Below are 15,771 nucleotides of genomic sequence, written 5' to 3' on the forward strand. Positions count from 1 at the left end.
ATTTAAAACCCAAAGCTACGGAAGCTCCAAAGACCCTCATCCCTGGGAGGGGAAGGAACTTTGCCTAGAAGACAAAGTGTGGAGTTTGTGTGGCAGTTGGTGTAACGCTGTCACAGCGCCAGTGGCCCGGATTCCGTTCTCACCGCTGTCTGCAAGGAGTGTGTATGTTCTCCCCGTGACCGCATAGGCTTCCTCTCACACCCCAAGGTGTAGGGGTTAGTAGGTTGATTGGTCATGTGGGTAGCTGGGGCTTCTGGAGTTGGAAGGGCCTGTTTCTGTGCTGTAACTCTAAATAAAATAAACACCGTAAGACCTGGGAGCAGATTTAGGCCATTCAACCCATTGGGTCTGCTTCGCAGGTAACATAACATCTCAAGACTTGCTTTGTATGGGGGCTGTTGTCAGAGGCAGGTGCCAGGGATGCTGGTGGAGGCAGATACATTGGGGACGTTTAGGAAACCCTTAGGCACATGGATGAAGGAAAATGGAGGGTAGTGTTGGAGGGAAAGGTTAGATTGATCGTAGAGTAGGTTCAAAGGTTAGCACAGCATTGTGGGCCGAAGGGCCTGTACTGTGCTGCAATGTTTTATATTCTGTCTTGCTTAATTATGTTCTTGTAGTTTGGTGACCAGAACTGCACTCAACTGCAAATTAACCAACATTTTATACAGCGGTATTGTCATAAGACATAGGAGCAGAGTTAGGCCATTCAGCCCATTGAGACTGTTATGTTGGTAACATAATGTCCTAACTCTTGTACTCCCTACAATGGACATCTAACTGTACTAATAGCTATCTCTCTTGTCTGTGGTATGACAGGAATCTGCTCCTTGTCTTTGAAAACCCCCTGATTTGACAGGGTCCCATTGTGTTCCAGAGAAAGCTCGCCAAGTAGATGAGGGAGGAGGGAGTAAAATGGGGATCCGGGCAAGAGGGACGGTTGGGCGGAGCCGACATGAGGAACAGTCGGGCAGCGGAACCCAGATGGTGGGGACATCTGGGGGAAAGGTTCTCGGCTGTAAACAAGGTGACAGTGAAAGTGTCGTGTACTCTGTCAGGAAAGGAGATGTTGCGGGTTTTATAATGCACCTGGGCAGAAATGTTCCTATTAAAATCCTTTTATTAATAGAAACAGTACAGTTGGCAGAGATGAATGGAGAGTTTCTGACTGCAATTATTTATCTTTGTAGAAAAGCACAACTTGCATTTTTTTTTTGTAGCAAGTTTTTTTTCCCAGTGTCAGCCCGTAAGAGAATACTTGAGATGCAAATATTCTTAATGCACGTGCAGAGCAAGACTGCAGAAGCAGCAATGAGGGAACAATCTGCTCTCGTGAATGAGAGAGAGGTACTGCTTTATTGCTGTCACATGTACTGAGATAGTGAAAAGCTCGTCTGTTCATACAGATCAAATCATTATACGGTGCACTGAGCTGGAATAGGTAAAAGTATAACAATGCAGAATAAAGTGTAACAGCTACCAAAACAGTGTAGTGCAGGGAAACAATAAAGTGTAAGGTCATCACAAAATAGACTGTGAGGCAGACAGTGGAATAAAACTTTCCTGGAGCCTGGTAATATGTTCTTTCAGCTGTTAGTATCTTCTGCTTGACGGGAGTGTAGAGAAGAGAAAAGGCCTGGGGTGGGTGGTGTCTTTGACAACGCTGGCTACTTTACCGAGGCAGCGAGGAGTGCAGACCGGTTTCCGTGATGTGCTGGGCTGTGTCCACAACTCTGCAGTTTCTTGCAGTCGCGTGCAGAACCGTTGCCCCTGACTTCCCCACTGGACCTCAGTCCCATAGACCCAGTACTTTGGCCAACCGGCTTCACCTTCCAGACTTCTGATTGACCTTTGGGCTTTGATCTTCGGTATCAATCCCAGCCAAATATAGCACCTGCCGATGAGAGAGGTCACAGTTATGAAAGAACAGAGTGTAGCACACTAGCACAGCTCTTGCCTCTCAGTAACAGAGTCCTGGGTTTGATGCTGACCTCGGGAACTGGGCTATGTGGAGTTTGCACACTCTCCCTCCAAGTGCTCTGGTTTCCTCCCACCTTTCAAAGGCTCATTGGGTAGTAGGTTAACTATCCACTGTAGGATTAGTGTTAATTGGTGGCTGATGGTCAACATGGAATCTGTGGGCTGAAAAGCCTGTTTCTGTACTGTACAAAAGATAGAGAGGTTTAGGGAGGGAACCCAAGAGGTTAGACTGGAGGAAACTGTAGCAGTCAAACATAGAGCCACGGAACTGGGATTAGAAGGGCAATGATACTGGATGCTGTTGGACTGGAGGAGATTCCAGAGGTGGTAGAGGTGATCCAGCGAGGCGTAACAGTTCTAAACCTTGATGCTCAAACTTTCAGCTGTTGAGGGCTCTAGGGTAGCATAGCAGTTACCACAACACTATTACAGCTGGGGGACTGGAGTCTGGAGTTCAATTCTAGCGTTGTCTATAAGAAGTTTGTATGTTCTCCCCAAGGACTGCATGAGTTTCCTTCCGACGCTCTGGGCTTCTCCCGCATTCCAAAGACGTACTGGTTACTTGGTTAATTTGCCATTGTAAATTATCCTGTGATTAGGCTAGGGTTAAATTGGTGGGTTGCTGGGCAGTGTGGATCGTTGGGCCGGAAGGGCCTGTTCCATGTGGAGTAGGTTTTCAGGGGATCTGAGGACGGCATGCAAGTGTGGCTGGGTATCCGGAATGAAGTGGTGGTGGAGGCAGGAACTGGGACAGTTTTTACCACTCAACCTTCAGGTTCATGAACCAGAGGGGGTAACTTCACTCACCCCAACTGCTTCTATGAACTCACACTTCGTCTCATGTTCTTGATATTTATTGTTTATTATTGTCACTTTTTTCTGTATTTGCACAATTTGTTTCGCTCATTGGTTGTTTGCCTTGTTGCATACGGTCTTTTGTTGATTCCATTGTATTTCTTTGTATTGATTGTGAAGGCTTGCTAGAAAATGAATCTCGGGTTGTATGTGTACTGCAATAATAAATTTACTTTTAAATATTTAAGAGCAACCTGACTGGTTGCATTACCATCTGGTATTGAGTGGCTAATGTACAGGATTGGGAAAGTTGTAAACTCAGCCAGCTCCATCACGGGCTCTGGCCTCTGTAGGAATGACAGCCTCTTCGGAAGGCAATGCCTCATCCATCGTGAAAGACCCTCACCATCTGGGATACGCCCTCCTCTCATTACTATCCTCGGGGAAGAGGTGCTACTTCCCATCTGCCATCAGATTTCTGAATGGTCCTCAAACACCACCTCGCTATCTTCTCTCTTTTTTTCCACTACTGATTTTTAAATTTTTTTCTTATTGTTACTTATAGAAGTTTATTAATGTCCTGCACTGTTCTGTTGCAAAAAAAACCCCACAAATTTCACGATATGGCATGACACTGAAATGAGCAGGATATGGAAGGCTATGAAATTAATGCAGACACGATCAGAAGCAGGTTTAATATCACTGGTCCTGACGAAGGGTCTCAGCCCGAAACGTTGACTGCTCATTTCGACGGATGCTGCCCGACCTGCTGAGTTCATCCAGCTTGTTTGTACGTGTTGCTTTGAGCACAGCATCTGCAGTGTACTTTGTGTTTAATATCACTGGCATTTGTCGTGAAATTTGTTGTTTTGCAGCAGCAGTGCAATGCCATACCCGATAAAACAATTATAAATTGCAACAAGGATATTTAAAAAAATAAATAAGCATTGCATTAAGAAAGACCACGGGCCATAAGATATAGGTGCAGAATTATGCTATTCAGCCCATCGAGTCTGCTCCACCATTCCATCATTCCTGATTTATTATCCCTCTCAACCCCATTCTCCTGCCTTCACCCCGTAACCTTTGACCCTGTGCCTAATCAAGAGCCTATCAACCTCTGCTTAAAATATGCTCAATGACTTGCCATCTGTGACGATGAATTCCACAGATTCACCACTCTCTGGCTGAAGAAATTCCTCTTCATCTCTATTCTAAACGAACATCCCTCTATACTGAGGTTGTGCCTCTATAGTCGTCCCTGTCTGAGACTCCCTCACTGTAGGAAACATCCTCTCCACATCCACTCTATCTTGGTCTTTCAATATTCAATAGATTTCACTGAAATCCACACCTCCCCACCCCGCCCCCATTCTTCTAAACTCCTGTAAACACAGGTCCAGAACAATAAAATTCTCCTCGTATGTTAACCCTCTCATTCCTGGAACCATTCTTGTGAACCATCTCTGGGCCCTCTCTAATGCCAGCATATCCTTTCAAAGATGAGTGGTCCAAAACTTCCCAATATTCCAAGTGAGGTCTGACCAACGCCTTATAAAACCTCAGCATTGCATCCTTGATTTTATATTCCAGTCCTCGAAATGAATGCTAACATTCCATTTGTTTTCTTTACCACCAAGCCATCCGGCAAGTTGACCTTTAGGAAATCCTACTTAAGGACTCCACATTCCCTTTCCTCATCATCGCAATGTATATTGCTTATTCGCAAGGTTCTTGATTAGCCAGGGCATCAAAGGGTATGGGGTGAAGGCAGGGGAGTGGGGATGACTGGAAGAATTGGATCAGCCCATGATTGAATGGAGGAGTAGACTCAATGGGCCGAATGGCCTATTTCTGCTCCTATATTTTATGGTCTTTTCTTGTATTTGCACAGATTGTTGATTTTCGCACATTGGTTGCTGTCCGTCCTGTTGTGTGCTGTCCTTTATTGATTCTATTGCCTTCAGGATACCGAGTCTCGGGGTAATATGTGGTGACACAGGCTGTATGTACTTTGATATACTTAGAACCACTGACTTTTGAATTTTCTGCCATTTCAAAAATAGTCTAGACCTTCATTCTTTCTACCAAAGTGCATGACCATCCACTTCCCGACACTGTGTTCTATCTGCCGCTTCTTTGCATATTCTCTCAGTCTGTCCATGTCCTTTTACAGACTCCCTGAACATTACTTGCCCCTCCATCTATCTTTGTATTATCTGCAAACTTAGCCCAAAAAAAAATCAATTCTAGCAACTAAATTGTTGACATATAATGTGAAAAGCAGTAGTCCAGATACCGATCCCTGCAGAACACCACTTGTCACTGGCAGCCAACCCAAATAGGCCCCCTTTATTCTGACTCTGCCTTCTGCCAGTCTGCCAATCTTCTATCCATGCCAGTGTCATTCCTGTAATACTTTGGGATCTCATCTTGTTAAGCAGCCTCATGTGTAACACCTTGTCAAAGGCCATCTGAAAACTCAAGTGAACAACATCCACTGACTCTCCCTTGTCTATCCAGCCTGTTCTTTCCTCGAAGAATTCCAACAGCTGTGTTAGGCAAGATTTCCCCTTCGGGAAACTTTGGTTATTTTAGCATACACTTCCAAGTATGCCAAAACCTCATTCTTAATAATGGACTCCAACACCTTCCCAACTACTGAAGTCAGGCTAACTGGCCTATAATTTCTTTTCCTCTGCCTCCCTCTCTTCTTAAAAAGTGGAGTGACATTTGCAATTTTCCAGTTCTTTGGAACCATTCCAAAATCTAGTGATTTTTGAAAGATCATTACTAATACCTTCACAATCTTTTCAGCTACCTCTTTCAGAACCCTGGGGTGTAGTCCATCTGGTTCAGGTAACTTGTCTACTTACAAACCTTTCAACTTACCAAGCAGCTTCTCCTTAGTATTACACACACCTCTGTCCCCTGATACACTCGAACTTCTGCTATATTGCTAGTGTCTTCCACAGTGAAAACAGACACAGAATACTTATTAGCCTCATCTGCCATTTCTATGTCTCCCATTATTACCTCTCCAGCACCATTTTCCAGCAGTCCATTATCCACTATCACACCTTTTTACTCTTTGGGGAAAAAAGAATATCTGAAAAAAGTTTTGATTTCTTCTTTGATATTTTTGGCTAGCTTACCGTCGTGTTGCATCTTTTCTCTCCTTATGTTTTTTCACTTGCCTTCTGTTGTTTTCTTTTCAAAGCTTCCCAATCCTCCAGCTTCTCAGTAATTGTTGCTCTATTACGTTAGATTAGATTGTCGTTGTGCCGAGCACAGATACAAAGCCAATGAAATGCAGTTAGTGTCTAACCAGAAATGCAAAGAATAGTGTTATTTACAAAATAACTGCGAATAAAAAGTAAATGCTACAGCATCAAATATAAAAGTATTGAGACAGTACAATATGGGTGCAATACTACTTAGCACTATGATGTGAAGTTCAGCAGGGTCACAGCCTCAGGGAAGAAGCTCGTCCTGTGCCTGCTGGTGTGGGAGCGGAGGCTCCTGTAGCGCCTACCGGATGGGAGGAGAGTAAAAAGTCCATGGTTAGGGTGAGATGCATCCTTGATAATGCTTTTCGCCCTGCCCAGGCAGTGTTTATGGTAAATGTTCTCAATGGTGGGCAATTGGGTGCCGATAATCCGCTGGCCAGTTTTCACCACACGCTGGAGTGCTTTGCGGTCCCATATGGGACAATTGTCATACCACACTGAGATGCAGTTGGTGAGTATGCTCTCAATGGTACAGCGGTAAAAGTCCGTCAGTATCCTGGGACAGAGGTGAGCTTTCTTAATACTCCGCAGGAAATAAAGGCGCTGTTACGCCTTTTTGATCAGGACGGAGGAGTTCAGGGACCAGGTGAGATCCTCGGAAATGTGGACACCAAGGAATTTGAAGCTTGATACATGCTCCACTACAGATCTGTTGATGTAGATGGGGACATGAGTGTGGCTCCTAGCGTGCCTGAAGTCCACAATGGTCTTCTGGGTGTTAAGGGCCAGGTTGTTGTCGGCACACCACGTGGCCAGGTACTGGGCGTTGTCCCTGTAGGCCGTCTCATCATCCCCTCTGATCGGGCCAATCACCGTGGTGTTGTCTGCGAACTTGATTATAGAGTTAGAACCACGTACAGGAACGCAGTCATAGGTGAAAAGGGAGTAGAGAAGAAGGCTCAGCACACAGCCTTGAGGCATGCTGGTGTTCAGGGTGAGAGTGGAGGAGGAGAGGTTGTCTAACTTAACAGATTGGGGTCTGTTAGTCAGAAAGTCCAAGGTCCAATTGCAGAGGGATGAGCTGATACCAAGCTGGTGAAGTTTGGCGATCAGCTTGGAGGGGATCACAGTATTGAATGCTGAACTAAAGTCAATGAACAGTATTCTGACGTAAGAGTTGGGGCTGTCCAGGTGGGTCAGGGCAGACTGAAGTGCCGTGGAGATGTCATCCTCTGTTGACCTGTTGGTGCGATAGGCAAATTGATGGGGGTCCAGGGTAGTGGGCAGACAGGATTTCAGATGTGATAGAAACCAGTCTCTCAAAGCACTTTGCAATGATGGGGGTGAGTGCAACTGGGCGGAAGTCATTCAGGCCCATGGCAGGGGAATGCTTCGGTACTGGCACAATGGTGGCGATCTTGAAGCTTGTGGGGACAACTGCCTGGGCCAAGGATGGATTGAAAATATGCCCTCTCTTTTGCTTTTATGCTGCCTCTGATTTCCCTTGTGAGCCACAATTGCCTCATTCTCCCTTAAGAATACTCAACCTTTGGGATGTATCTATTCTGCACTTTCTGAATTGCTTCCAGAAACTCTAGCCATTGCTGTTCTGACATCATCCCTGATAGTGTCACTTTCCAATCAACTTTGACCAGGTCCTCTCTGATACCTCTGAAATTCCCTTTACTCCACTGTAATACTGATACATCTGACTTTATCTTCTCCCTCTCAAACTGCAGGGTGAATTCTATCATATTATGATCACTATCTCTTAAGAGTTCCTTCACCTTAAACTCTTGAATCAAATCTATTTCATTACACGATGCCCCATACAGAACCCTTTTCCTAGTGGGCTCAACCACAAGCTGCTTTAAAAAGGCATTCTACAAATTCCCTCTCTTGGGATCTAGCACCAACCCAATTTTTCCCCCCAATCTACCTGATATTGAAGTCCCACGTGAATATTGTATGTTGCCCTTATTACATGCCTTTTTTAAAAAAATTTCTTCTATCTTCTGCCTGTCCTTCCTCACAGTCTCACTACACATTGTACCTGGTTGTATACTAATTACCCCATCCTCAGCCTTATCACTCCAGTTCCCATCCCTCCATCAAATTAGTTTAAACCTTCCCAACAGCTCCAGAAAACCTGTCTAAAAGAGAAAAAGTAGCGAGGTGAATGCATATCCAGAAAGCTGATGGCAGAGGGAATGAAGCTGTTCCTGAAATATGAGTGTGTCTCTCCTGTACCATCTCCTTGTGTTAATGAGAAGGGGGCACGTCGCAGATGGTGAGGCTCCTTAATGATACCACTTTCTTGAGAAATCACCTCTTGAAGGTGTCCTCAATGGTGGGGAGGCTAGTTTCCATGATGGAGCTGGCAGAGTTTACACCCTCTGCAGCTTTTTCCAGTCCTGGGCAGTGGCCCTTCTGTACCAGAATGCGCTAAAACCAGTCAGAATGCTCTTATAGAGTCATAGAGAAGTACAACATTGAAACAGGCTCCTTGGCCCATCTAGTCCATGTCAAAATCATCTAAGCTGCCTACTTCCGTCAACCTGCACCGTGGACATAGCCCTCCATATCCCTGCTATCCATGTACCTATCCAAACTTCTCTCAAATGTTGAAATCGAGCTCGCAGGTACCACTTGTACTGGCTGCTCATTCCGCACTCTCACGACCCTCTGAGTGAAGAAGTTTCACCTCAGGCTCCCCTTAAAATCCATCGCCATTTTTTCCAGCCTACTTTTCCAGTGATGCAGATCCCTCTGCAAGCCATCCTCACTGTCCACCACACCCCTAATTTTGGAGTCATTCACAAATTTACTGAGCCAGTTAACCACATTATCATCCAGGTTATTGATATTAAAGGCAAACAACAACAGATCCAGCACCGATTCCTGCGGCACACCACTAGTCACTGGTCTCCAGTCAGAGAGGCAACCGTCTACTACCACTCTCTGGATTTTTCCACAAAGCCAATGTCCAATCCAATTTACTGCTGAGCGACTGAACCTTCTTGATCAGCTTCCCATGCAGGACCTTGTCAAATGCCTTACTAATCTCCACGGTACATCTGTAGACATTTGCAAGAGTCTCTTCAAACTCCTAATGAAGTATATCCACTGTTAGTCCTTCTTTGTAATGGCATTAATAAGGGCCAGGATAGATCTTCAGAGATGTTGAGACCAGGAATGTGACTGTAGAAATGATCATGATGGTGAGCATAGATGTGATGGGTTGAAGGGCCTCTTTCTGTTCTATACATGTCTCTGGATCAGGATATGGGGGATGGGTGTTGGGTGTGGAAGTGGGGCAACTGGGAGAATCTGGGGATCTTCCAAAGTTGGGTGTTCCAGCAAGAAATCCCTTATGTGAAACTTGATGTCTTTCAGTGGGCTGAAGGAAACCATTCAGACTTGGGAAGTGAAGGGTTAAATCGAACTTTGTCCTGGCGGCTGCTCCTGTCACTCGTTGTCCTTTAGCTGCGGGCGGTGTTCAAGTGTACTGATACCTGATATACTTGACTGTACCACTTGGGAGCTAGTTAGGTGAGCAGACATTTGATCACACACGCCTTCAAGCACCAGTGATGGTGGAGCGCTGGCCTTAGTCCTTCTGATCAACTAGGCCGTCTGCATGTGCTCAAACAGCATGATTTGCATTGGAAATGGGGTTGAGGGGAGTGTGGGTGTGATAGGGTGGTTCAATACTCACTCAAGTCCACATGATGTGGCACCCGTCTCCTTTGTCCCCCCTCTCAAGTATGAGGAAGTTGGCATCTATGTAGAGGAATAAAGAGTTAACACTGGATGGAAACTCAACAGATCAGGCAGAGAGAAATAAAGAGTTGCACATTCCCATTGGATGGGAACTCAGGTCAGGCAGCATCTACGAAGAGAAATGAAGAGCTGATGTTGGATGAGAAATCAATGAAACTTAAAATTTGGGGTGTGTGGAAAGTGCATAAAGACACAAAAGCAACAAAAGTGGATGGGGGGGGTGTGAATTTCACCATGGGGTGGGGGGGGGTGTGAATTTGAATTATTGGTAATTGTATGGAATGGTTGGGTTTAGTGCTGAGCCCAGAAGGTTGTGATGTGCTGTGTTGGAAGACAAGGTGCAGATCCCAGAGTTTTCATTGCACTTGACTGTTGTAATCTCAATGAACTCCATAGCTCTCGGACATTTTGACAATGCCCCCGGTTGCAATGTCCTATCCCTGTTTGTGAAAGGTACTACCTAATGAAAGCCCATTTTCCTCGCCTCTTCTCCCCTCCCTACCCTTGCTCTCCACTTTAGCGCTCCTTTCCTCCTCGCTGCCTGTCCCCTCTCTTTATGCCTTCCAGATACTCCCCCTTCTCCCCTGCACTCATTCCTTCCTGCACCCTACCTCCAGCTCTCCTCCCTCCTTAGTACCTATCCCCTCTCTTCATATCTTCCTGACCATCCCCTGCACTCATTCCTTCCTCCCCCACCCCTCACCTTTCCTGGCTGTGTATGTGTTTATTCACATTCGGTAAACTCCCTACAATTCTCAAGTGCTCTGATAGTCTCCTCTCCAACTTCAGAAATCTCTTCAAATCCAGCAACCAGCACCATCCAAACCATTAAACCAGATCGTTCTGTTCCTGTAACTTCTGCGACACTTTTATTTCCTGTTAAGAGCTGCATTTTCATAAATCTGTCAGGTGGCTGTAATGCATCAGCTGGAGATAGAACAGCTGAACAGTAATGGCTTGCATCCCGAGCTGATTTTATTATTGGGAACTTTAATATGGTCGACCGAGTCAAAATTTATGGAGACAAAAATTGCATAAATTCAGGGTGACACAGGTTGGAGTAATATGTTGCTGTTTCTATGAGTTTACAGTCTCAGATTTGGAAATGGCTTTGGTCTATATGACATCAGTGCCTGGTCCACCTTTTCCCATTATATTAATGGTAATAATTCAAGATTGAAGATTGTTTCATGTCATTTCCAGTACACAAGTGTAAAGGTGGATGAAATTTTTGTTACTCTGGATCTGATGCAGCACCTAAAAACACACCATAAAGGACACGGTAATAAAAAGCACAATAAATATAGCTACATGAGATAGCTTGTATACAGAAATTGATTGTATGTCGCTAAAGTGACACCAGGCACAGGAGTGTCTGTACGTAAGGTGACTGACAGGAAATGAGAAAGTAGTGATGGTTGGAGGGGTGAGTTGGTGGTGGTGGTGTTGATCAGCTTTACTGCTTGGGGAAAGGAACTGTTTTTGAGTCTGGTGTGGATACTATGTAGCCTCCTCACTGATGGGAGTGGGACAAACAGTCGATCAGCAGGGTGGGTGGGGCCCTTCATGATGTTACTGGGCCTTTTCTGGCACCTTTCTGTACATATGTCCATGATGGTGGGTAGGGTGGTGAGGGTGATGTGTTGGGCAGTTCTGACTACCCGTTGTAGAGATTTCCTGTCCACTGCAGTGCAGTTTCTGTACCGTGCAGTGACGCAGCTTGTCAGGATGTTCTCTGCTGCGCATCTGTAGAATGACGCGAGTATGGATTTGCAAAGTCCAGCTCCCTTCGGCCTCCTCAGAAAGTAGAGGCATTGATGAGCTTTCTTGAAGTGTAGGATGTGTCCTGGGACCATGAGGGGTTGTGTGAGATGTTCACTCCCAGGAGTTTGAAACTGCTTGCAGTTTTCGCTACCGTGCCGCTGCTGTGCATTCTCCTGAAGCAGATAACCATCTCCTTCGTCTTGTTGACACCGAGGAAGAGGTTACTTGTCTCTAAGCTATTTGCTTATTAACTTCATGACTAATTTTACGAATTATTCTTGGTGGTTGGTTTATATTGTCACATCTACTGAGGTAACAGTGAAAAGCTTTTGTCGGTGTGCCATCTAGACATAATTAGATTGAGGTAGTACCAAAGGAAAGCAGAATGAAGTGTTGCAGTTATTAAGAAAGAGCAGGTGGGCAATAAGGTGCAAGGGCCTTCATGAGGTAGACTGGGAGATCAAAGAGTTCATCGTTAGTTGCAAGAGTCCTAGTACAGCGATAGACAGTAGAAGCTGTCCTTGAGTTCGCTAGTATGAGTTCACAGGCTTTTGTATCTTCTGCGCTGGAAGGGAAAATGACCAGAGTGGGAGTTGTCCTTAACTATGCTGGCCATACCACCCAGGCCATGCTCTCTTCTCACTGCTGACATCAGGAAGAAGGTACAGGACCCACGTCACCAGGCTCAGCCATCAGGCTCTAGAACCAGCGAGATAACTTCACTTCCCCATCACTGAACTGTTCCCACAGCCTACAGACTCGCTTTCAAGGACTCTTCTCTATTTATTGTTTGTTTTTTTATTATTAATTCTCTTTTCTCTCCTCTACTTGCACAGTTTGTTGACTTTTGCACATGAGTTGTCTTGTGTGTTTTAATTGATTCCATTGTGTTTCTTTGTAGTTGCAGTGAATGCCCACAAGGAAATGAATCTCACGTCATATAGTGACGTGTATGTACTTTGATAATGCACCGTTGGGTGGCTGGTCAATCTAATTGCCTTATGGAATTACTCATCCACTTGCAGATGGAGACGGTCGAAAGCTACGAGGTGCGATTCAGCGCAGCACGGAGACGGGGCTAGCTGTCGAGATGCCGAGGAGGACCATGCGCCAAGCCAGCCACGAGTCCATTGAGGAAAGCATGAACAGCTATGGATCGGAGGGAAAGTGAGTATCGGAACGGAACGGACCCAATGCAATTGTTGCTGTCTGATTCAGATTCGGCTTATTTATCACACGTATGTTGAAACATGCAGCAAAATGCATCGTTTGTGTCAACCACCAACCCAACGTAGGGGTGTGCTGGGGGCAGCCCGCATGTTTCTCCACAGATTCTGGTGCCAACACGGGGTGCCCACTGTGCTCAGCAGAACAACAAACAACATCGAAACAAGTCCCATCTGTCCCTCCCTCCCCTCCCATCCACCCATGCACGGCCACAGTCCCTTAACCTTAGGGCAGGCTGTCTTTGGCCTCCAGCAGGCTCGTGGATTTGCAGACATTGTGCCTTCAACTTCCCCAGCAGACTCACATGGTTTTGCAACTCTTGGCTTTGGCAATCAGGCCTGTAGTTCTGGGCTTTGCACTTCGGTGTTGGTCCAGATGACAGTGCTACAGTTCTCGTGCGTTGGAGTCATCAATGGCGGGACTCCAAACCAACTCTCCCTCAATTTCAAATTTTTGCAACGTAATTGCCAATTAGAATTTATCAAGCAATCCTCACTGAAGCCAGATGGGTGGGTGAAGTGTTTGCCTCCCATTCAGACGATCCCAGCATCGGGATACAGGCACTTGAAGCTTCTCTTCACCCTGATGGTCTTTCTCCCCTCGACCACTGAGGTCCTTCCGAGTAGGGAGAACATCCAGAGAGCTGGCATGAGAAATGAGGAGTGGGGCTAGACTATTTACACCCTCGAGGCTGCTCTACCATTCAGGACTGTGACCCAATGCCGTCGCCTCAGGCAGTGAGGCAAGGACGATAAATTACCATAACATATAGGAGCCGAATTAGGCCAATTCAGCCCATCAATTCTGCTCTGCCATTCCATCATGGCTGATTTGTAATCCCATTCTCCTGCACTCTCCCCATAACCTGTGACATGCAGAACTTACCAGCCCCTGATTTTCTTTAAATGTACCCTATGACTTTGCCAATTAATTCCACAGATTCACCACACTCTGATTAAAGAAATTCCTCCTCCATTTCTCTTCTAAAGGGACATCCTTGTATTCTGAGGCTGTGCCCTCTGGTGCTCGACTTCCCCATGATAGAAAACATCCTCTGCAGATCTACTGTAAATAGACCTTTCAATATTCAACGTGTTTCAAGTGTTGGCCTACAGGTGTGTAACATCAGAGGACACAGGGTTAAGATTTTAAAGGGATCAATGGGGCAGCTCCTTCACACACAGAGGGTGGTGCGTGTGGAACAAGAAAGTGGTAGAGGCGAACACAATTATAATATTTAAAGAACAATAGAACAGGTAAATGGTTTAGAGCAGGGATTTCCAACCTTCTTTATGTCATGGACCGATGGCATTAACTAAGGGGTCACGGACCCCCAGGTTGGGAACCCCTGGTTTAGGGAAATTGGACTTTCTCTGATGGACAAGTTGAGACAGTTTCCATACTGTGTGCCTCTGCGTCAAGGACCAGAGGGTGGTCAGTCTGTGGAACTGGTTGCCTCAGGCAGCTGTGGAGGCCAAGTCATTGGGTATATTTAAAGCAGAGGTTAGTAGGTTCTTGATTAGTTGGCACCAATGGTTACAGGGAGAAGGAAGGAGAATGGGGTTGAGAGGGATAATAAATCAGCCATGATGAAATGGTGAAGACTCAATGGGCCAAATGGCCTAATTCTGCCCCTGTGCCTTACAGTCTTGTACAGACAATGTTAGATATCACTAAGGTTGCTGAATACAAATTTTACAGTTAGATGTATAGCAGTGTCCGTCTGCTGTAAAACATATATTCAGATACGTTTTCTCTATCGTAGATGTTTAAGAATTAATAATTAGTGGTTCTTAATAGATGTATGATAGAAAATTAATATATAGATCCAATAACTAGGTAGCAACTTCTACCATCACTATTTCTCAGGCTTCGGCAAACATGAATTGGCTAATTCTGTTCCCATGTTGTATGTCTAAATGGGCTGAATGGCCATTTTCCTGCTGTGTGATTCTGTGACCTGCCAGATGTGCTTAGATCTGAAAACTCGACCTCACAGTCAGTGACCAGAGCTGTGACCGCTTGCCCAAGCAAACAACAAGAAGGATGGAGGGAGGAGGAATTAAGGTCTGGCAGGGACTAGAGGCTGACTTCAGGGAGGCTCTAAGGATATACTCAGGACACATTACACCAGAACAGACATACTGCTTGAGGGCTGAGTTTCAAGATTGTTTGATGTCATTTTCAAACAAAGGATGTGCTCAGAGGATGTGCAGACCAGCTAGCAGATGTTCTCACTGACACCTTCAACATCTCCCTGAGCAGCGCCAGCGTTCCAACGTGCTTCAAGGCTGCCACCATCGTCTCCGTGCCGAAGAAGTCTTCAGTGTCCTGTCTAACTGACTACCGTCCCGTTGCACTTACATCCATCATCATGAAGTGTTTCGAGAGGCTCGTCATGAGGCATATCAAGACCCTGCTGCCCCCCTCACTGGACCCCCTGCAGTTTGCGTACCGTCCCAACCACTCAACAGATGACACCATTGCCATCACCCTCCACCTGGCCCTAACCCACCTGGACAAAAAAGACACATACGTTCGGATGCTGTTCATAGACTTCAGTTCAGCATTCAACACAATCATCCCTCAGAAACTGATTGGAAAGCTGAGCCTACTGGGCCTGAACAACTCCCTCTGCAACTGGATCCTAGACTTCCTGACTGGGAGACCTCAGTCAGTCCGGATCGGGAGCATCATCTCCAACACCATCACACTGAGCACGGGGGCTCCCCAGGGCTGTGTGCTCAGTCCACTGCTGTTCACTCTGCTGACCCACGACTGTGCTGCAACACATAGCTCAAATCACATCATCAAGTTTGCCGATGACACAACTGTGGTGGGTCTCATCAGCAAGAACAACGAGTCAGCTTACAGAGAGGAGGTGCAGTGGCTAACAGACTGGTACAGAGCCAGCAACCTGTCTCTTAATGTGAACAAAGCAAAAGAGATGGTTGTTGACTTAAGGAGGGCACAGAGTGACCACTCCCCGCTG

General features: G+C 45.9%; 1 protein-coding gene across 1 annotated transcript in view; it reads left to right on the top strand.

Annotated features, from left to right (window-relative positions):
- Positions 1-15,771, top strand: part of rims4 (regulating synaptic membrane exocytosis 4) — a 320,346-nt gene that overhangs the window by 23,314 nt on the left and 281,261 nt on the right. Inside the window, exon 2 of the mRNA XM_073062233.1 lies at positions 12,578-12,719. Coding sequence (XP_072918334.1) covers positions 12,578-12,719 — 142 coding nt within the window. The remainder of the gene's footprint in view (positions 1-12,577; positions 12,720-15,771) is intronic.

This window comes from Hemitrygon akajei, chromosome 11 (genome assembly GCF_048418815.1).
Source record: "Hemitrygon akajei chromosome 11, sHemAka1.3, whole genome shotgun sequence".
Taxonomy (NCBI): Eukaryota; Metazoa; Chordata; class Chondrichthyes; order Myliobatiformes; family Dasyatidae; genus Hemitrygon; species Hemitrygon akajei.